Consider the following 20116-nt stretch of genomic DNA (forward strand, 5'->3'; position numbering starts at 1 on the left):
AAACAGTGATTATAATGACAGGTGTGTAAACATACATCTGTGTAGAACAGTTGTTTTGTGGTCATGACGTTTCTCTTGTGTCATGGCTCTACCACCCACTCACCCACCTACCCACCCACCCACCACCAACATCACCACTACATCGGCAACACAAGCAGCGTCTTCAAGAGCCAGTTTGTGATTCGTTAACTGTTTTAGTCAAATAATTTATACATTATTGTTTGTATTTTTTTTTTAATCTTTTTCAATTAATTTTCAATCACATATATCGGCGTCGTTAAGTTGGAAGAAAAAATGACTACTCGTCATGAAAAAGAACGTGTTAAACAAATACAAGACAAATGTCAGGATCTTCTCACTCAAATGTTGAGAGATGAGGACAACAAATATTGTGTCGATTGTGATGCAAAAGGTAATAGCTTTAATCCATCTTCCATTTACAAAAAAAAATTCAATTTAGAAATCCTTTCAACAAAACATATTGATGATCCATCAAGTATTAAATAATATATTTTGTTAAATTAAAAAATAGAAAATTCCAAGTTCATTGTCTCATAAATTTATCGATTTATAAGCGACCTAGTTTTTTTGCTCTGCTGGGTTTATAGATTTTTATATTTCAAAAAAAATTGCAACATGTAAATGACAGCTATTGAAAGTAAACGTCATCAACAACTTTCATTTGATTTATTATTTCAATTGTTGTATTGTTTTTAAAACATAAATAATGATATTTCTGTTTATCTGTAAAATGGATGAAATATGTTTTCTAATTTATTAATATGATATTTTGATGTGGATCAACAGGACCAAGATGGGCTAGCTGGAACTTGGGTATATTTTTGTGTATTCGATGTGCTGGAATACACAGAAATCTTGGTGTTCACATCAGCAAGGTTAAATCAGTTAATTTAGATACTTGGACGCCTGAACAAGTTGTGGTATTTATATAATCATTAATTTAATATTTAATTATCACAGCATTTATACACTACATGTCACAATTTATCATATCAAATATACCTATATTGAATAGCCAGATAGCTATAGCTTCCACCTACACGCAATTTATCAAAATTCATTATCAGTATGAAAAGTAAAAATTTCCAAAGGAAAACAAATAAATAAATTTAAAAAAAAACCAGTTGACTCATATTTTTTAAGTGATTTATTATTAATAAATAATCACATGAGTCATTATAAAATTATTATCAACTTGTCACAACATAACAACAGACAAAATAAAACTAATGTGTTGAAATTTTATTTTTAATAACAGAGTCTTCAACAAATGGGAAATTCACGTGCTCGTGCTGTTTATGAAGCAAATTTACCAGATTCATTTCGTCGTCCACAAACAGACTGTAGTCTAGAAAGTTTTATACGTGCAAAATATGAGCATAAAAAATATATTGCACGTGAATGGGTACAAGCACCATTACCAAAAGTTAATTGGGATAAAGAACTTGATGAAGAAAGTGAAAAACAACGTAGAAGAAAAAAAGATGGTAATAAATTACCAATAAATCAAAATCAATTACCAATTATTAAAAAAACTGAAATTGTACCACAATTACCAAAACCTAAAAGTTCAATTAGTCCAAAACCATCAAGAATAACAAATAATTCAGCAACATTAGATCTTTTGGGTCTTGATGTACCAACAAATCAAACAACAACAAATTGCTCAAATTCTGGTGATGATATATTTTCATCATTTTTATCAGCACCACCAATAACAACAATAGCAACATCATTATCATCATCATCAACAACAACATCAGTATCATCAACAGCATCATTATCATCATCATCATCATCTGTTGGATTAAATGGAAACAATGATAATTCAACAATAAATAATATTGCAAGTAAAACAGATGAAGATAATTTTTTTAATCAAACAGCACCATCAACACAAGAAAAAACTAAAATGACTAAAGATAGTATTCTTGCACTTTATGCAACAGCACCAAGTCAAACACCATTTGGTGTTACTGGTGGTTTATTTAATCAACAACAACAACAATCACAACAATTAACACAAGGAGTATCACAATTTCCACAATCATTACAAGGAATTGGTGGATTTGGAGGACAAAATGCATTTGTAACACCATCACAACCATCATCACAATTAAATCATATACAATCACAACATCCACAAATTAATTCTGGTCATATTGGACTGATAAATAATACTTTAGGAAATACTATGCAATTGGGAGGAATTAATTCTATGAATGGAATGGCTAATAATGTTATGTCAATGCAAACACATATGGTATGAATAATTATTATTTATTCAATTATTGATTTTATCATTTAACTTGTATATTTTATTATTATTTTTTTTGGTTTCTTTGATGTCAATGTGTATGTGTGTGCATGACCACAGAATGGTGTAACACCTGTTGGTTCACAGATGATACAAATGGGCCAAAATAATAATATGGCTAACAATGGATGGAGTGGTATGATTGCTAATCCAAATATTCAACCAGCTCCTGGTAGCAATCCTTTTTTTAATCTTCCATCTCAAACACCGGCAGCATCATCTCCATTTATGTCACAAGTAAGTAATATTTTTTATCTACAATTTAATCAATTTATATTTTATACAAAAAAAAACCTTGTATGATGATAATGGTTATTAACTTTTTATGGTGCATTACATAGTTGCCACAGCAGATGGGCCAGATGTCCTTGAGTGGACTTGGAAAGCCAACACCTGCTTCACTCCCTGGGCAAACACTTTCGAGCAATTTATGGCAGTAATTTTATTCTTTATATGATGGTAAAAGATAGATCGTTGATTAGTATTTTTCAATGTAAACTCGTGTCAAAAAAAAAAAAAAGAGATCAGTCTGTAAAAATTATAAAAGTTAATTGTCCGTATCGAGGTTTTTTTCTTTTTTTACTTTTATCCTCCGTTAATTACATCGCGTTCAAATAATTGAAAATAAAATTACCGGATGGTAAAATAAAAATTGTCAACTTTAGAAATTATTGATAATATAAATTTTTAAAAAATTAATATAATCGAAACTTGTGTTGTCGAAATGTTCTAGAAAATACATGGAGGAAATAAATTATAAAAAAATATATTTAAAAAAAATCTAATAATCAAAGACAATTGATCGAGTCACGATGATTACGAAAAAAAAAAATAATAATAATTGACAATTGTAAATATAAATGCAATTATATATAATTTGCAAAGAAAAAAGTTTGAAAAAAGAAAAAGTGTCAAGCCTTGAAATATAAATTTTTGTTTCTTTTTTTTTTTTTTTTAAGCAATTAATTCCGTAATTGAAGTATTTGATAATCACTGGTTTCAGTTGGATTATCCTAAACAAATATTATCAATTTTGATAAACATTCAAAACACCAATTCAGTAAATAAATAGTTATTAAAAAAAAAACAATAAGCACTTTATCAGTTGAATAAAATGTTTTCTCTTTTATTTTTTTTTTAAATTTCTTTTTGTTTATTTTTTCGTAAAGCCAACGAATTTATATAGTTAATTAAAAAATATGTTAATCAGTTGAGTTAATAATTTATCAGTGGTGCTGAATTATTTGTATTCTAGAAATAAATTGTCGAGTTGAATACAGTGTGCATGTAAAGTTTTATCAATTGACATGAAAATGATGAGCGTTTAATTTATCATTTAAAAAAAAAAATAACTGATAAATTCAATTATTGTTATTGATTATTAAAATTAAAACAAAAATCATTAATTATTATTTAGTAAACCGTCCATCTTTGTCATAACAACAAGTGCAATTTATAATATTTATAAATTGCAAAATTAAATTTTATTTATGGACCACAACTCGACAATAAAATAATTTATCTACTCTCTCAAATCGACTGTTAAATGTAGATTTATAAAATCATTTGAATGCCTAATTGTAAAAATAATAATAAATAAAAAACAAACAACATAATATAACTCAATGGATTATTTTTTTTTTTGCTTTCTTTTTAGAGTTATTGAAAATTGTGTAATCATCTGATGTATTAATGCTACAATTTATTTATGTCAATCAAACTAGTCTTGATCACAATGGCAATTGAAACTTATTATTATTATATAAATATGTTTTTTTAAATTTATTTTCAAGGATTTATCATTGCAAAAATTTATTACTATCAATGCTCATTGCTGTTGTTGATACACTTGGCTGACTTTTCAATGCGATATATTTTTTTTTCAGTTGTTAATATAAAAAAGAATTAAATAAATAAAGAATGACATTTTTAGTGTAAAACAATAAATTACATAGATAATGTTTTAAGTATTAATTAAGTAATAAAACGATAATAGATAATTTTTTCTTTTTTTTTTCAATAGTCGTAGAGGAAATTTTCTCTATGACTAAATTAGTGTAACACAAGAATTAAATTAAATTAGATATTTAAACTTAACAGTATTGAATTTACTTTTTTTTTTTATACAAATAAATAATAATAATTTAAAAGTTCATATAAATAAATGACAAATAAAATAAAATGACATTCGATATTGTCGCCGAAAGATTTAAAGTTTTTTTAAAAGTACAAATGATTCTTTTTTTTTTCATAGAAAATTGTTTATTATAAATATGATAAAATAAATAAATAAATATTGTGGTAATTGATTAATTAATGAAATTTACCTGTATTTACCTGGTTTAAAAACCTAAAGGCTCCCTTAATTTTTTTTTTTCATGTAAAGCGATAATATTTAGAATATTTTAACCAATAAAAATTCATTAAAATCGACCAATAGCAGCAACGTTCATGTTTCTCTCTCAATCCTGCTCAATCCGCTATTGTCGCTATTATCCACCATTGTCGCCACCTCTTTAACGTCCAACTTTCGTAGACGAAACATTCATTTTCGGTTTATAAAAAAACCAAGTGAAAATTAATTAATTAATTAATTAACCATGGACAAGCCAATTGTTGCCGCACGTGTTATCAAAATTTTGGGACGTACTGGATCCCAAGGACAATGTACCCAGGTCAAAGTTGAGTTCTTGGGTGAACAAAATCGTCAAATCATCAGGAACGTCAAGGGACCAGTTCGTGAAGGCGATATTCTATCCTTGTTGGAATCTGAACGTGAAGCAAGAAGACTTAGGTAAATCCTACCTATGTCATCTTCATTCTACTATTAAAAATAAAAAAACAACAAAAAAAATAAGTGGATTACTTGTCTGAATATCTTTGATCAACATCAACATCATCATCGTTTTCGAGACTGGATCAAGAGCATTTGTGTGGCTAATCATCACCATAACCTCCAACTTGAAAACGTGTTACATCCTGTCGGCGACATCATGTATTTTTTTATTATCTAAAAAAAAGAAAAAAAGAATCACCATCAAATTATTACTGTTTTATTTTGGTCAATAAATATCAACTGGTAATCACTTAAAAAAAAAAATTCTGTTATTATTTATTAAAACACTTAAAATATGTCACAATAACTTAATTTATTTAAGTAATTAAATTAGTATAAGATTAACCTAGTCATTTAATGTTGCTGTGGTCTTTGAAAGTAAGTAAAAATACGTTTTAAATTAAAAAGAGAATATATATTTTTTTTTTTATTTACACTACATAAAAATACTGTAAATTTTGATGAAGATGCAGTGAAAATTATTAATTATAATTTGTTAATTACGATAAAGTAAGTGGCAGTTTAAATTAACTAGTTAATACATGAGTTTTATCTAGAATTGATTAGAAAATATTTTAAATTTTTTGATAAATCATTGACGTATCAATAATTAATAAGATTTTTTAATGAATTTTAAGAAACAATTTTGATAAAGATCCTCATGTTTCTATAGCCTTCGACGTTTTGGAAGTGGTGGTGTATCTCGTGGACTTGTTGATGCTCTTGTTGCATTATCAATGCTTTGTCTTGTTGGTCTCTTTGGTGGTATTCTTTTTGGAGGTTCTCTGCTTGTTTCAGAATCTTTACGTTCTTTTTTTATTGCTAGAGCTAAAATAAATAAAAAATATTATTAATTTTAATAATGTCAATTTAATATAAAAAAAAAAACAAATGATTAATCATTAAAATAAATCAATCACCTGGAATGATTTCTTCAGGATCTTCTTTTCCTTTTCCTTTTTCTTTTAATGTTTTTGTATCTTTTTTAATTTCTTTAACATCTCTTTGTTTTTCTTTTTTAATATCTGTTTCTTTAATAATTTTTTTAATTTCTTCTTTCTTTTTTTCAGCTTCTTTTGGTGTTTTTTGTTCTCTTGTTATAATATCTTTTTTAGGTGTATCTTTAATATCTTTTTCTTTTTTTATTTCTTTTATTTTATCTTTTTGTTCTTTTTGTTTAATATCATTATCTTCTTTTTGTCTATTTTTCATAAGTTCCATAAATTCTGATTCTGGAAGAGTAAAATCAACCTCACTACTTGGAAATGGCAAATCCTCAACGTCATCCTGAAAGCAGTCCTATTTTTTTTAAATTACATCATGTCAATAATTATATCTATATTAATGATTATTAATTTTTAAAGCTTTGTTTATTTATTTATTTTTTGACATACCAAGGCTACAAGGTCATACATTGTTTCAAGATGATCCCATATGGCTTTTAATGAAACATCTTTGTTTACTGCAGCACGAAATTTCTCCCATATGCAAACCATGTGAAAGTACTTGTTGACTCCTATTATTAAATAAACATAAAACAACATTAATAAATAATTAAAAATTAAATTTTTTTTTACTATTAATTATGACACATAACCTACGACAAGGAGTATTTTTTGTAATTGATTATCAATTCATTTATAGATAAAAATTTAATTTTTCTTACCAACTGGTTTGTGACCATTCATTGAGTAGAATAACTGAAGTTCATTTTCTGGATTCCAATCAATTTCTTCAGTTGAATCACCTTGTTTTTCTTTGACAGCCATCGTTTTAAGCATCAAAATATAAAAATATTGAAAACAATTGAAAGATTTATAAATAAATACACATTACCTTACATATGTATTACATATAGTTTGTTGCAAAAAAAAAAAAAAAATAGTGCTATAGTCAAAAAAAAGATGGCCGCGTAGCGCCAAAATTTGAACAGTTATTTTACGTTTAGGTTTATGTTATAATAATAAGAGAATAATAAGACTTACTGTAAAAAAAAAATAACAGGAATAATTAAATTTCTCAATAACAATTTAATTGATATTTATAATTTTATATATTCGATATTAAGTGATATAATCATTATGATTTAAAGATTAAACATTGAAAATAGTGAATCATTTTTATAAAATACATTAAGGAGATAAAAAGCCAAAACTTGGTATTTTTGGAAATATTTTTGAGACTGTAGATTCAATTGGATTACTAGAATTTATTGCTTCTTTTCCAACTGGAATATTTGGGATAAATTGTCCTCCAATATTTTCAATTGTATCAACTGGAGATGAAACTATGCCAACAATATCAGTTGATAAACGTTCAACAGTCTCAGTTGTGACTTTTAAAACACTACAACTTGCTGAATTTAAACGATCAACAGCACCAATCCATAATCCTATTTCACAAAAACGAAAATTTTTCATAGTTGTTGCTTTGTCAGTTATACTGACAAAAGAATTATCATTATTTGAAAATTTAGTTGATATTTTTGGTTTTCCTGTTCTTGCAAATTGTGCAATCATACTGGTAAAAGTTTCTATGACATTTTCTTCATCTGGACTTTCACGTGTTGAAGGTATTTTTTTTCCAAAAATATCATTTGCACGAAATACATATCCCAAGTCATCTCCATGACCCAAATTACCTGTCAATAATAAACAACAATATATTAATTCAAATTTACATCTAGTTTCATGTATATTATTATAAAAAATAAATGTAAAATAATTACCAGCTTTATTACTTCTTGAATCAACTATTGGTAAACCATTTAAAAATAATTTTCCATATGAACGACGATTATTATTATAATCAAAACTATAAAAAAATGTTTCAGCTTTTTTACTCCAATAATTAGCAGTTAAAAATGCAGGTGTATTAAAAATTGCATCATTTAATGTATCAGTTATTTTTTTTAAACTTGTTAATGCATTATTTTTTTCTCCAATACCTAAGTATTTATTAAATGCATCAGGAACAAATTGTCTTGATTTATTTCCAAAGTTAGAAATTTTATCTTGAAGTGATGTGATTAATTTTTTATTTAAATAATTTGGTATTGTTTTTAAATTATTTGTTATTTCATCTTTGTAATCACCAGATATTGCACCACCAGTTTCATCCTTCATGATGCCAGTGAGTAAAGGAATTTCAGGAAATTTACCAAGGCTTAGGAAATTTTCTGGACTATCTGTCATGAAATTTGGCAATGATCTTTATAAAAAAAAAATTACTTGATAAAAAAGATGATAACACACAACTTATAAAACAATTAGGAATGAATTTATTTTATTATTTTTTTTACCTTAAATCATCACTGCCCTCAATCACTGGTCCTGGACCTAACAAAGAAGATATTGCAGAAACAAATCCTAAAGCTTCTGTTTGTAATTTTGCAAATTTACTATCTTCATCAATTAAACTACTAACTGGTAATTCTTGTAAACACCGTATCATGTCACGATTATTGTCAGTTGGACAATCATGATTTGAAGCAATATATTTAGCTGTAATCATTGGAGTTTTGTCAATGACAAAACTTGACAGCATAGAGCCAGACATGGCAATTAATCCACTGAAATAATCTAAAAAAAATATTCAATACTAAGTGATACATAAACTATTATTTATAATAAACAAATAAAATAAATATCTTAACTAGTTGTCAATTTTGAAAGTGAAAGCATCAATGCAGCACTTGCACCACTTCCATGACCAAAAGCAACAATTTTATTTGGATTTCCACCAAAATATCCAATATATTTTTTCACCCAGTTAACAGCTAATATCATATCAAACATTCCATTGTTGCCAGGTAAATCACCTGTGCCTGTACTTAAGAATCCTATCAAATGAAAAATTAATTAATATATAGATCAAGTCAAGTTTTATTTTAATATTTACCTAAAGAACCCAATCGATATTGAATTGACACAACAACCATGTTTTTTTTAATTAAATTTCTCATTTCATATTGACATGCTGCTCCAAATCTAAATCCACCTCCATGAATCCAAATTAATACAGGATAACCATCACCAGAATCAGGGAGAGCTGGTGTAAAAACATTTAAAAATAAACAATCTTCAGATCCAATAGTTTGTCCATTGCTATCTTGAGGACATGGTGGACCCCAAGTTGTTGCATTGTATTCTCCATCAAGATGTACAGCTCTTGGTCGCTTTGATAAAAAAAAATAAATATTATTCATCTCATTATGATAAGTATACACCTATATTATTTTTAAATATAAAATAAATAATAATCAACCTGAAAACGATGACGACCAACTGGTGCTTCACCAAATCTAATTCCTTTAAAAACATAAAATCCTTTGTCAGGATCTCTAACACCATAAACTCGTGAATCACGATTATTTTCATCAACAAAAACAACTGGATCATCTTCGGGTGGCTTTTCAGCTTCTATACCACCAACAATTCTTTTTATTCTCCTACAATATTTACTTGAAACGCAAATTATTAATATTAAAAATAAAATAAATTTACTTCTTTTCAGTATGAGATTCATGATGAAAATGTTAATGATATATTTGCGGATGGTTGTTGATAAAAATAAAATAAAATAAAAGAAGATATAATTTAATATCAGCTGCACAAAGCGGATATGAAGTTCTATAATTAATTGTACATTATAAAAAAGACGATAAATATTCTTCTGAAATTAAATTAAATAAATTATGCAAAAAGAAAAAATGTTAACTTGCTATTATTTTTAATTGATAAATTTAATTCATAATATAATTAAAAATTCTCATTGTTAAATATTTACACTGTATGAATTTTTATTATTTTAACAGCATAATGCCATTTTTACAAATTCAACTATATCAGCAGATAATTAAAAAATTAAATAAAATAACAACTAGCCTGCTGTGACATTATAAGCTTATTTATTTGTTTTTTTTTTTCTTGTTGATTTATTGAATGTTTAGTTTGTTATTTTGGAGCTGTTGGTTTTTTGCTATCATCACAATTTCTAGCTAATAATTTGCCTGGCTTTACTGTTGCATTTATTTCATTTTCACAATTTGAAAATGCCATACCAAGACCAAAACCACCACCGACAACTATTGGCCATCTTCCTGAAAGTTAAAAACATTTATAAATACTTGGCTAATGTAATGATAATTATTTGTTGTCGATTTACAATATTGATTTGTTGTTACAAAACCTTGAGTATCATGATTAATCATAGACACTTATTCAAGGTTATGTTATCACCTTGTAAATAAAATCAACTTTGACAAATAATTGTATCAATGTAAATAATATTTTATAATGATTAATAATAAAGTAAATTAAATAATTTAAAATGATTTTCATACTTCGGAAAAACAGCAATGATACAACAGATCCAACGACAATACCACCGCCTGAAAAAAAATGTCAAAACATCAATTAAACAATGACAATATAAATCAAAATATAATTACTAATAGCTCATTTAATAATTTACCAAGTTTAATAACAGCATCAGCAAAACAATGGTCCCATTTTCTACCAATTTGATCTTCACTCCAAGTTCCAGCCATTTTTATAAATAATATTATTAATAAACTTTTCAGTGATACAAACGACTGCGCTTGTAATGTTATTACGTCACATGGATATTTGTGTCAAAATAATAATTCAAGTTTTATTCATACAAAATTCATCAACAAAAACAACAAAGAATAGTCAGATATCAATAGCTTTTATTTTTGAAATAAATTATATACTTTTCAAGAGCATTATCATGAAAAAAAATTACAATAAACAAATGTAAATTAAAAATATTAATTTAACAATAATAAAAAGTCATTTTTAAATTCAAGCGGGAACCACCATTTTGCTGATAAAAAGTATCTCATGTTTATCGGTTTATAAATTCAACACAAGCAAACACACAAATATACACACACCAATGTAATTGATTTCTGATTGTCAAGAAGTTATTAAAAAACAATTCTTCTATCTCTAAAATAAATGTGTCAAGTGAATAAACCATAAATAATCCAATGAAAATATAAAAACTAATTGCGTCAAAAAAAGCCATAAATAATAAATAAACCAATTAAAAAAATGGAGTAATATTAATTGGAAATAATAATAAATATATTAAAGAAATTAAAAAAAAAAAAAAGGTGTAAAGAAATCTGAATTGATACACAGTGTCAGTCCCATTCTATTTTCGTACGCTGCTGCTGACTGAAGTGATATACAATAACCCAAATGAAACACACTAATAATTGGTTATCAATGATTTATCAATAATAAAGATAATAAATAATTAAAAAGTCTTGTAAAATGAATTGACCAATTAATTTTGTCATTATTTTGAAATATGTTATGACATGTTTACACACTATCAAAATGTCAAATTGTCATAATAAAATAAGACATGACAATGATATCCTTCAAGTTGATGATTCAATAAACAATAATAAAAAATTAATTTTATTAAAATCATCTGATAAATCATCATGGAATAATAATAATAAATTATCATCAAAAAAAGAATTATTATTATTTGATATTTATGTATTTATTGAATTACAATTAATATTGTTTATAAATTTTTTAATAAAGCTAACAGAGATATTTAAAAAATCAAATGATACTAGATTTAAAATGACAAGTGTTAAATCAATTATGAGGTTAATATTATTTATATTTATGATAGTTTTAATTATTCAGTTATTACCAGTTACTGATGCATCAGAACCACTTGGTAATCCATATGAAATTCTTGGTGTAACAAGACATGCTAAATTGCAAGATATAAGAAAAGCATATAAAAATTTAGTTAAAGAATGGTATGTTAATTTATTAGCTAATTAATTTGTTGAAAAATAAAAAATGTTGATTATTATTTTGTCAATTATTTTTATAGGCATCCTGATAAAACTGATCATCCAGATGCTGAAAATAAATTTGTTAAAATAACAAAAGCATATGAGGTTGGTTTTATAGTCAATTGAAATAATAAAAATATTATTGATGTTATTTAATGAAAATAATTTGATTAATTTTAGCTATTGTCTGATCCTGAAAGACGAAGAAAATTTGATAATCATGGAATAACTGATGAGGGTTCATCATCAAGACAAAGATATGAAAATAATTATCAAATGCCAGATCCACTTGAAGATTTATTTGGTAATAATTTTAAATTTCATTATCAAAGTCGTGATGTATCATTTTATCATCAAATGAGTATAACATATCGTACATATGAAAATATTGTTATAACAAAAAGTTATCGTAAACCATATTTAATATTATTTTATTCGGATTGGTGTTTTTCATGTTTACAAGTTGAACCAATGTGGCGTAGATTAATTGATGAATTAGATCCATTAGGTGTTAATTTAGTAACAGCACATGCTGAACGTGAACCATCATTTGCAAGAAGAGTTGGTGTACATTCATTACCATGTCTTGCATTAACAATTGATGGACGTACAAGTATATACAAAGAATCATTATTTAATGTTCAACGAATTGTTGAATATATAAGAAATAAATTTCCATATAAATTAATACCAAAAATAAATAATGATAATGTTGATAACTTTTTATCAGGATGGATGGATAATAGAATACGTGGTTTAATATTTGAAAAAAAAGATACACCAAGATTACGTTATTTACTTACTGCATTTTATCATAGAGATCGTGTTGCATTTGGTTTTGTACAAACTGGTAAATTTGATAGTGATAATATAACAACAAAATATAAATTATCAAATGATTTAAATACATTATTATTATTTAATGAAAATATTGAAAAACCAATGGCATCAGTTAGTATGAAAGATATATCAAGTGATACAATGCATAATGTTATATCAAATAATAAATTTTTAGTATTACCACGTTTATCAAATCAAGCAATGTTAGATTCTGTATGTCCACCAGAATGGTTACGTCCACAAAAACGTTTATGTGCAATATTAATATCACAAAATAGTGCTGTACATGATTTAGCAAGAAATAAATTTCGTCAAGCAGCATTAGAATCACCATACAGTACTGATAAAGTTAGATATACATATGTTTATAAAGAAACACAACCAGAATTTGTATCAGCATTATCAGCTGGTGAAGGTAGTCCATTAGAGCCATTACTTCATATTGTTATTATTTGGCGACGTGATGCTAATCATTTAAAATATGAATGGCTTTCAAATTGTTGGTCAGAAGCAACAAAAGATGAAAATAAATTAAATGAAACAAGAAAAAATTTAGAACAAACAATACAACGTTTATTAAAAGTCAATGAAGCACTACCATATGCTGCTAAAGTTGATGAACTTGCTGATGAACATGCACAAGGTACTGTTGGAAAATTAATTGGACGTGCATTATTAGCTGTTGATTATATATCTGATAGTTTAACTAAAGAACAAGTATTACCACTTGTATCTGTTATTGCAACATTAATACTTATTTGTATTGGTGGTTATGGTATGTCATATTTAGTTAAACTTGAAGAAATAAGTGTACAAACTAAAAAAAATCAAAATAAAGATTTAACAAAACCAATTCAATCACAGCCACAATTACGTTTACATGAATTAAGAGCTGAAAAATATAATGGTCTTGTTAGATTATTAAAACCTGGTTGTCGTACAATTATACTTCTTGTTGATTATCAAAGTAGACTTAAACTTGTGCCTGCTTTTCATCGTGCTGTATGGCCATATAGAAAAAATAAAACACTTATGTTTGGTCATGTAACACTTGAACGTGGCTTGGATTGGTATAAAAAAATATTGTCATTAAGTTTACCAGAACCAAAAGAATTAAATATTAATCCAAAAAATTGTGTTGGTACTGTATTAGCATTAAATGGTCATCGTAAATATTTTTGTATGTATCATGCTAAACATCCAGAGTGTAGCAAAGGAAAAGGTACAAGACGAATGGAAAGAATTACAAAACATTTAAGTAAATATTCTGATGATGCTGAAGCTGGTGCATTTATAGGCTTTGATAGTTGCAGTGATTCTGAAATTTCACAAGAAGAAGAAGTATATGATGATGTTTTATATCAGGATAAACTTCTTGATGGTTTACCAAATTGGCTTGACAGATTATTCGAAGGTTTGACACAACGTTATTATATTAATTATTGGCCTGATTTTACAGCCAAATAAAAAGACATTAAATGTCAACGTAAATGATACGTGTATGTCTTTCAAATACAAAAAAAAAAAAAAAATAATATAAAACTCATCTTGACTCTAGTCATTAAAATACAAGAAAAATTGTGTGGAGATTTTTTTAAAAAATACCAACAAGTCTATATAACTCACCATAAAGACATGATGACATTTATGATAAAAGCTTTTTTTTTTTTCTCTTTCATTTTCTTTTTCCAAATAATAACGACATTGTTATTATTTATAAACGTAATTATTTATCATTTGATGTATAAGCTGACCGAGGACTAAATATAAACAGCAAGTTTTCTTGACTGATTGATAGACGATTTCATAATAAAATCATTTTTTTTTTTTTTAAACATCTAGTCAGTCTTGTATTATTGATACTATTATTTATTCTATATTTTTTTTTTGTGTACAATTTTTTTTGTAAACTATGCTAGTCAGTGTTAAGTGTTTACTAAATTTTCAAATTAATAATTAATTTGACAAAAGCATAAAATTGAAGTGTTATAATTTAAAAATAAATAATATTTATTTAAAAAAAAACATAAAAATGCAGGTATAAAAATAATAATAATAATAGCTATTTAGTATACACTTGAAAAAAAAAGTAATCATAAATTATATTAATTTATTTGGCAGTTTTAAAAAATTAATTATCGTTCAGTTCTTATAATAATAGTACATACTTGTAATTTATTTTAAAAAATAAGTAAAATTAATCATTTGAAAATAATGGCATTTAAAGTTAAAAAAAAAAAATAATAATTAAAATTGACCACTGGAATAGCTACAATAAAAAAAAATTTATTTCAATTACTTGCTAGTAATAATAATTAATAATTAAGTTATAAATTATTATAAATATCTTTAACGAAAGTTTACAAAAAAAAAAACCATAATTTAGTTAGAAAAATTATATTTAACATTAATAAAGTGTAATTGATAAATTTTATTTACACTAGAATAAATAATAATTGGAGGAAATTTTTAAATAATTTATAGAATCAAATATTACTTGACAATCTTTACCAAAGTAATTGACGTAAAAAATACTTAAAAAAAAAACAGAAAAAAAATTACTAAATAATTATTGATTGTTATCAAGTATGATTCCCCTCATTCCTTGTCGTTAATTGTTTTCTTCTTCGTCTTCTTTTCCTCTTTTAAATTATTAATCTCCATGATTTTAAAATACAATAAATAATTAAATTAAATTAATTGATATACGCTTGTCAAAAATTGTTAAAATAAAAAAATCAACACTTACACGATTTATACAAATTTAATATTGCACCATGACTTGGTCTTTTGCTGAAAATAGATAATAAAAAATTAATAATTAAAAATTGTAAACATTTTTGTATGTATATACTCTCAAAGAGCTGTAATACGTAGACAATTACCACCTAAAGAAACAAAAAAAAAAATAAAAAAATAACTTTATACCAGTGTAAAATTAAAACTGATAATTCCAGTTAATTAGTAATAATTACATGCATTAATTAAATTGATAAATATATTATACGCTATTTATACTGGTCATTTGGCTTTTGTTATACATTTCGCACAAATAAATAAAAATTGCGTAGAAAAAAAACAAACTTTATTGAATGCAATTTTTATCAAAATAAAAAGAAATAGTCAAATTAATAATTGACAATTCTCCATAAAATTAAATAAACATTTTTATAATGATAATAATTATAAATAATGAAAATAACGAGTTCGATGAATTTTTCATTCACAATTTATTATTCAAATTTATTATTACATCTTGATCGCAAAAAAAAAAAAATTAAAAAAAACAAATTTGCTTATACAATATTGTGACGACTAATATAGTGGCTTGAAGAAAAATTATTATTACGTATACATACATCAAACTTCGTCAGTTATAATGCGATTAAGATTATAAAAGAAAAAAAAAAAAAAATGTAAATACAATTGACAAATAATAAAATAGAAAAAAAGAAAAAACTATTGATAATAATTTTTTTTTTTTTGTCTTTATGAAACATTCATAGAAACATAGTAATTAGAAATTATAAATAAAAAAATTTCAATATGAAAACGACTCTGTCGTATTATGCATGAAACATTTATCATCATCATCAGAAAAAGTCAATAAAATTATTTATGAATTTCTAATGCCAAGAGCTTGTTCCAATTCAGCACGTTTTTGTTGTACTTTTGTATAAAAGTATCTGCATACAGCTTCTTGTGCCCAAGGTTGATAATAAAATTCAGCTCTTCTTTCTTCTTCTGGATTACCAACAACATCAGTCATTGTTTTTAAATCTCTTGTTTGTGATATAATCCATTTATTTATAAATTGTTGTGGATCTTTAGCAAAACTTAAGAAAAATTCACGATTTGTTTTTAATTGATTTATTGTTTCAACTGTTTCATGAATTTTATTATCCAAGCTTTGAATTTCTTGTTGGCTTGCCGTTGATAATAAGAAATTATTCATTTGAGTTTTTAATGTATCATCAACTTCAACATCAATATCATAACAAGCTGTTTGTTTTGTTTCTGTTCCTTCAACACTTATAACATGATTTATAACAATTGGATCTGGTGGATGTAATAATGGATTTAAACGTTGTGGAATTTCAGCAAATTTCATACGTGGACATGTAAATATTTGCTCCAAATATTTATCACAATTTATAAATTCACGTTCATGACAATCTTGTAGTTTATGAGTTTTTATATATTGCCAAAGTGCTGATATTATAACAGGTCGAGTTTGTGTATGAACACCCAACAAACGAGCCAGTCTTGGATCCAATTTAAACTGAGCATTTGAAAAAACATCAAATTATTAATCTAGTACAAGTTAATTCAATTTATATTATTATATTTTTTTTGTATTTACCTGGAGTGGCTGATAATCCAAAAGTAAAAGAATTGTGCATCGAACATTTTTATCACCAGGACGTTTTACTTGAAAACCATCAGTTTCTTGAGTTGTCAATGTACGATGCCATTCAACCAAATGATTATCTGGACCATATAAATCTTTGTCCAATTCAATAACCAAACTTTTGAAAAATGATGAAAATTTTCGTTTGACCTTTATTAAAAATAGAATGATGATAATAATAGTTGTAATACATATTTAAATAAAATAATTATAATTGGATTTATCAGTTACCTTGTTTGGATCATTTTTTGTATCATCTAAAAGTCTTCCTTCAACTCTAAGTTCCCATGATGCAACAGAACCTTCTTCACCTTCTCCAGCTTCTTTTGCTGGATAAAATGTATTTGATATAAATATACGTAATTTTCTTTTTTGTTTCATTGGACGTTTTAATGCCTCTTGTATATCCAATCTTTTACGCATTATTGTTGCATCTAATTTTCTTTCAAATGCAAGTAAATCCATATATGCCTGTGATTCTGGTACTAAATCACGTACTTTTTGTGGCAATATTTTATCAGCCAATTTCTTCTTTTTCTTCGATGTGGAATGTGAAAAATCACTGTTCCAAAAATACCTAAATGAGTTTTTGGTAGAAAATAATAATATTTTGTAAAAAAAATTAAAATAAATTATGAAATATTGTTTTATATATATGTATATTGTGTTGATTTTTCAATATAAAAATTGTTATTATTACGTATTATTGTTTGAGTATTGAAAAATAAATATAAATAAATAAATAAATTAAATTGAAATAAATAAAATCTAAATGAAAAACATACTAAATAATAAATCATAAAATAATACAATAAATAATAACAATAAACTAATAAAAATTATCATAAAAAACAAGATACAATTCTTATCAGGAATATTATTTATGAAAAAAATTAATAATCTTACGGTTTTTGTTGTGAAATTGGAATACGTTGATCATTGCTTCTTTTACCACCTTGTGGTGCTGGCATTGGTCCTTGTCGCATGTTTGTATATGGTTGATTTGGTCTCATTATACCACCAGGTCCTGGACCACCTGATCCCATTTGTGGTGGTGGTGTAAAACCAGATCTTTGTTGCATCTATTTTGCATTGTTTAAAATGTATATATTAAAACATCATATATATATAATCAATAAATAATTTAACTAGACAATTTGTAAACATACTGGAAAATTTGGACCAGGATATTGACGAAGATTTGGTGGTACTGATGGTGGTGGATATCTCTGAGGTGGTGGTCCATTATTTCCAGGATTTTGTGGAAATCTTTGCGCCATTGTTTGACAAATAGCTAGAATTAAAAAAAATCAATCATATTAGTTGACAAGTATTGATATTATAAATAACATTGATACACATAATACTGTCAGGTGAATGTTTTGAAGCAGTATTCTCACTTTTTAACTATATTTTTTAATTTGATTTAACAATTTTATTACAATATAAATGTATAATATTATTTTGATATCACATTTGATTATTGGATTATTTTATATATGTGTATACATATATATGCAATGATACAATATAATACTTCAGAATATAAAGGTAAAAAAAAAAAACTGTACAAGACGTAGATGGAGTAAAATATGCCAAACACTGATAACACCGACTTATTATTTGAGTATTAAATATAAAAAAACTGTATTTGTTTTTAAATGTAAATAAATTTTTGATACTTGGAGTAATCTGTTTACCAATTTAATCAGTTGCTTTGTTGGATAATTGTCACCTAAAATGCTTCAAATACTGTGTGTGTAAACTAGGTTGACAATTTGTATGCTTTTTTTTTTTTTCTCTTTCAACGCCAGGTCGCCAACAACATAGCCAACCGAATGACAAAAAAATTTCCTAGAAAAAAAATCTAGTTGTTATTGTTGTTGTCATATCAATATTTTTTTATATTTATTTATATTAATTATTCATGAATAATGTGTAGAGATTTTTTAAATAATTAATTGATTAATTATTGTCGTTTATATTTTATAATAATTGGATATTGATTTGCTTACTTTGTCATTTGGCCGCTATGTTGTGATGTCGTTGTTGTCGATCTACATCCCTACACATCCCTACCACTCATGAATTATGAGAGAATCATGTCCTCATTGGTTGTTGCAGGCTGTTGGTCATCCCCACCTATCCCATCCAGCTACAGCGCCGGCAACGAAATTCCGCGGGGTAAGGAAATCAGTTCTGATCAGTTCGTCATTTTAACTTGTGGTGAAACCATGTATTTTTTCTCGTCGTCCCCACTTTTTTATTTTTTCTTTATATTTTTGTGTTAACGAGTGATCGTGAAACAAGACGGAAGCTTTTTTTTGGGCTTCTGCTTTTTTCCTGATTTTCATGGTACTGTGTCATTTCATCATTCATATTATTATTTTATTCATTAAAAAAATTAATTTTCAACTTATTAGATATACCTATATTTTTAATTATTTATTTACTATTGCTCTATCATGACTCGATTTTCTGATATTTTTCGGCGGCGTCTATTTTGCTCTCAAAATGGCCGCCAAATTGATGAGTTGAAAATTAATTTTTATTCATTTTTTTAAAATTATTTTTTGCATGTTGAAATTTATTATTTTATGCTCCCGTAATTTACTTTTATTTATGCCGTTATATTATTGTTATGTCGTTTAATTTTTCATTGATTTTGATGACAAAGTTGAACGAGTCCATTGTCGGGCGCCGTGACAATGTACGCTTCTTTTTCAGTCGTTTGCCGGCCATTGATGAATTTTTATTTTATTTTTTCAAATTAATTTTTTTTTTTTTATTATTTCGCGAAATAAAAAATTAATAATTAATACTCCGTAATAATTTTCG

The 20116-nt window shown here is 25.8% G+C and overlaps 6 protein-coding genes across 9 annotated transcripts; 2 read left to right on the top strand and 4 right to left on the bottom strand.

Moving 5' to 3' along the window:
* Nucleotides 1–70: 70 nt before the first annotated feature.
* LOC122852515 (dnaJ homolog subfamily C member 16-like) lies at nucleotides 71–16295 on the top strand. Its single transcript, XM_044152383.1, has 7 exons — nucleotides 71–412; nucleotides 808–941; nucleotides 1280–1856; nucleotides 5231–5278; nucleotides 11730–11988; nucleotides 12066–12132; nucleotides 12208–16295. The coding sequence occupies exons 1-7, from the start codon at nucleotides 295–297 to the stop codon at nucleotides 14332–14334; spliced, it is 3330 nt and encodes a 1109-aa protein (XP_044008318.1). The 5' UTR covers nucleotides 71–294; the 3' UTR covers nucleotides 14335–16295.
* On the top strand, nucleotides 4821–5192 carry LOC122852514 (40S ribosomal protein S28). Its single transcript, XM_044152382.1, has one exon. It carries the CDS (start codon nucleotides 4939–4941, stop codon nucleotides 5134–5136), a length of 198 nt encoding a protein of 65 aa, XP_044008317.1. The 5' UTR covers nucleotides 4821–4938; the 3' UTR covers nucleotides 5137–5192.
* LOC122852507 (MRG/MORF4L-binding protein) lies at nucleotides 5568–7021 on the bottom strand. 2 transcript variants are annotated; one of them, XM_044152372.1, is made up of 4 exons: nucleotides 6841–7021; nucleotides 6569–6690; nucleotides 6095–6473; nucleotides 5568–6002 (listed from the first exon to the last, which is right to left on the bottom strand). In XM_044152372.1, the coding sequence occupies exons 1-4, from the start codon at nucleotides 6953–6955 to the stop codon at nucleotides 5842–5844; spliced, it is 777 nt and encodes a 258-aa protein (XP_044008307.1). In that variant the 5' UTR covers nucleotides 6956–7021; the 3' UTR covers nucleotides 5568–5841. The 2 variants fall into 2 exon arrangements, with proteins under 2 accessions (XP_044008307.1, XP_044008308.1); XM_044152373.1 differs by having other exon boundaries at nucleotides 5619–6002; nucleotides 6095–6461.
* Nucleotides 7185–9852, bottom strand: LOC122852482 (esterase E4-like). Its single transcript, XM_044152321.1, has 6 exons — nucleotides 9441–9852; nucleotides 9075–9351; nucleotides 8830–9015; nucleotides 8476–8755; nucleotides 7903–8384; nucleotides 7185–7815 (listed from the first exon to the last, which is right to left on the bottom strand). The coding sequence occupies exons 1-6, from the start codon at nucleotides 9699–9701 to the stop codon at nucleotides 7307–7309; spliced, it is 1995 nt and encodes a 664-aa protein (XP_044008256.1). The 5' UTR covers nucleotides 9702–9852; the 3' UTR covers nucleotides 7185–7306.
* On the bottom strand, nucleotides 10069–10801 carry LOC122852513 (MICOS complex subunit Mic10-like). Its single transcript, XM_044152381.1, has 3 exons — nucleotides 10650–10801; nucleotides 10519–10566; nucleotides 10069–10275 (listed from the first exon to the last, which is right to left on the bottom strand). The coding sequence occupies exons 1-3, from the start codon at nucleotides 10723–10725 to the stop codon at nucleotides 10130–10132; spliced, it is 270 nt and encodes an 89-aa protein (XP_044008316.1). The 5' UTR covers nucleotides 10726–10801; the 3' UTR covers nucleotides 10069–10129.
* Nucleotides 16195–19341, bottom strand: LOC122852490 (brahma-associated protein of 60 kDa). 3 transcript variants are annotated; one of them, XM_044152337.1, is made up of 7 exons: nucleotides 19294–19341; nucleotides 18979–19132; nucleotides 18448–18572; nucleotides 18185–18360; nucleotides 17510–17855; nucleotides 17231–17428; nucleotides 16195–17149 (listed from the first exon to the last, which is right to left on the bottom strand). In XM_044152337.1, exons 3-7 carry the CDS (start codon nucleotides 18556–18558, stop codon nucleotides 16484–16486), a joined length of 1497 nt encoding a protein of 498 aa, XP_044008272.1. In that variant the 5' UTR covers nucleotides 18559–18572; nucleotides 18979–19132; nucleotides 19294–19341; the 3' UTR covers nucleotides 16195–16483. The 3 variants fall into 3 exon arrangements, with proteins under 3 accessions (XP_044008272.1, XP_044008274.1, XP_044008273.1); XM_044152339.1 differs by lacking the exon at nucleotides 19294–19341 and having other exon boundaries at nucleotides 17510–17840; nucleotides 18979–19127; XM_044152338.1 differs by lacking the exon at nucleotides 19294–19341 and having other exon boundaries at nucleotides 18679–19116.
* Nucleotides 19342–20116: the final 775 nt, after the last annotated feature.

This window comes from Aphidius gifuensis, linkage group LG3 (assembly GCF_014905175.1).
Source record: "Aphidius gifuensis isolate YNYX2018 linkage group LG3, ASM1490517v1, whole genome shotgun sequence".
In the NCBI taxonomy this organism is placed as follows: Eukaryota; Metazoa; Arthropoda; class Insecta; order Hymenoptera; family Braconidae; genus Aphidius; species Aphidius gifuensis.

Excerpts from the sequence above, each read along its gene's own strand:
- LOC122852515 (XM_044152383.1), top strand. The coding sequence starts at position 295 with ATGACTACTCGTCATGAAAAAGAACGTGTTAAACAAATACAAGACAAA. Across the intron at positions 942-1,279 it reads GGACGCCTGAACAAGTTGTG|AGTCTTCAACAAATGGGAAA; the intron begins GTATTTATATAA and ends TTTTAATAACAG. Across the intron at positions 5,279-11,729 it reads CAAGAGCATTTGTGTGGCTA|AATTAATATTGTTTATAAAT; the intron begins ATCATCACCATA and ends TTATTGAATTAC.
- LOC122852514 (XM_044152382.1), top strand. The coding sequence starts at position 4,939 with ATGGACAAGCCAATTGTTGCCGCACGTGTTATCAAAATTTTGGGACGT.
- LOC122852507 (XM_044152372.1), bottom strand. The coding sequence starts at position 6,955 with ATGCTTAAAACGATGGCTGTCAAAGAAAAACAAGGTGATTCAACTGAA. Across the intron at positions 6,474-6,568 it reads TGTATGACCTTGTAGCCTTG|GACTGCTTTCAGGATGACGT; the intron begins GTATGTCAAAAA and ends TAAAAAAAATAG. Across the intron at positions 6,003-6,094 it reads TCCTGAAGAAATCATTCCAG|CTCTAGCAATAAAAAAAGAA; the intron begins GTGATTGATTTA and ends TATTTATTTTAG.
- LOC122852482 (XM_044152321.1), bottom strand. The coding sequence starts at position 9,701 with ATGAATCTCATACTGAAAAGAAGTAAATTTATTTTATTTTTAATATTA. Across the intron at positions 9,352-9,440 it reads TTGGTCGTCATCGTTTTCAG|CGACCAAGAGCTGTACATCT; the intron begins GTTGATTATTAT and ends TTTTTATCAAAG. Across the intron at positions 8,385-8,475 it reads GAGGGCAGTGATGATTTAAG|ATCATTGCCAAATTTCATGA; the intron begins GTAAAAAAAATA and ends TTTTTTATAAAG.
- LOC122852513 (XM_044152381.1), bottom strand. The coding sequence starts at position 10,725 with ATGGCTGGAACTTGGAGTGAAGATCAAATTGGTAGAAAATGGGACCAT. Across the intron at positions 10,567-10,649 it reads TGATGCTGTTATTAAACTTG|GCGGTGGTATTGTCGTTGGA; the intron begins GTAAATTATTAA and ends ATTTTTTTTCAG. Across the intron at positions 10,276-10,518 it reads ATCATTGCTGTTTTTCCGAA|GAAGATGGCCAATAGTTGTC; the intron begins GTATGAAAATCA and ends TTTAACTTTCAG.
- LOC122852490 (XM_044152337.1), bottom strand. The coding sequence starts at position 18,558 with ATGGCGCAAAGATTTCCACAAAATCCTGGAAATAATGGACCACCACCT. Across the intron at positions 18,361-18,447 it reads ATCCTGGTCCAAATTTTCCA|ATGCAACAAAGATCTGGTTT; the intron begins GTATGTTTACAA and ends AATGCAAAATAG. Across the intron at positions 17,150-17,230 it reads TGGATTATCAGCCACTCCAG|TTTAAATTGGATCCAAGACT; the intron begins GTAAATACAAAA and ends TCAAATGCTCAG.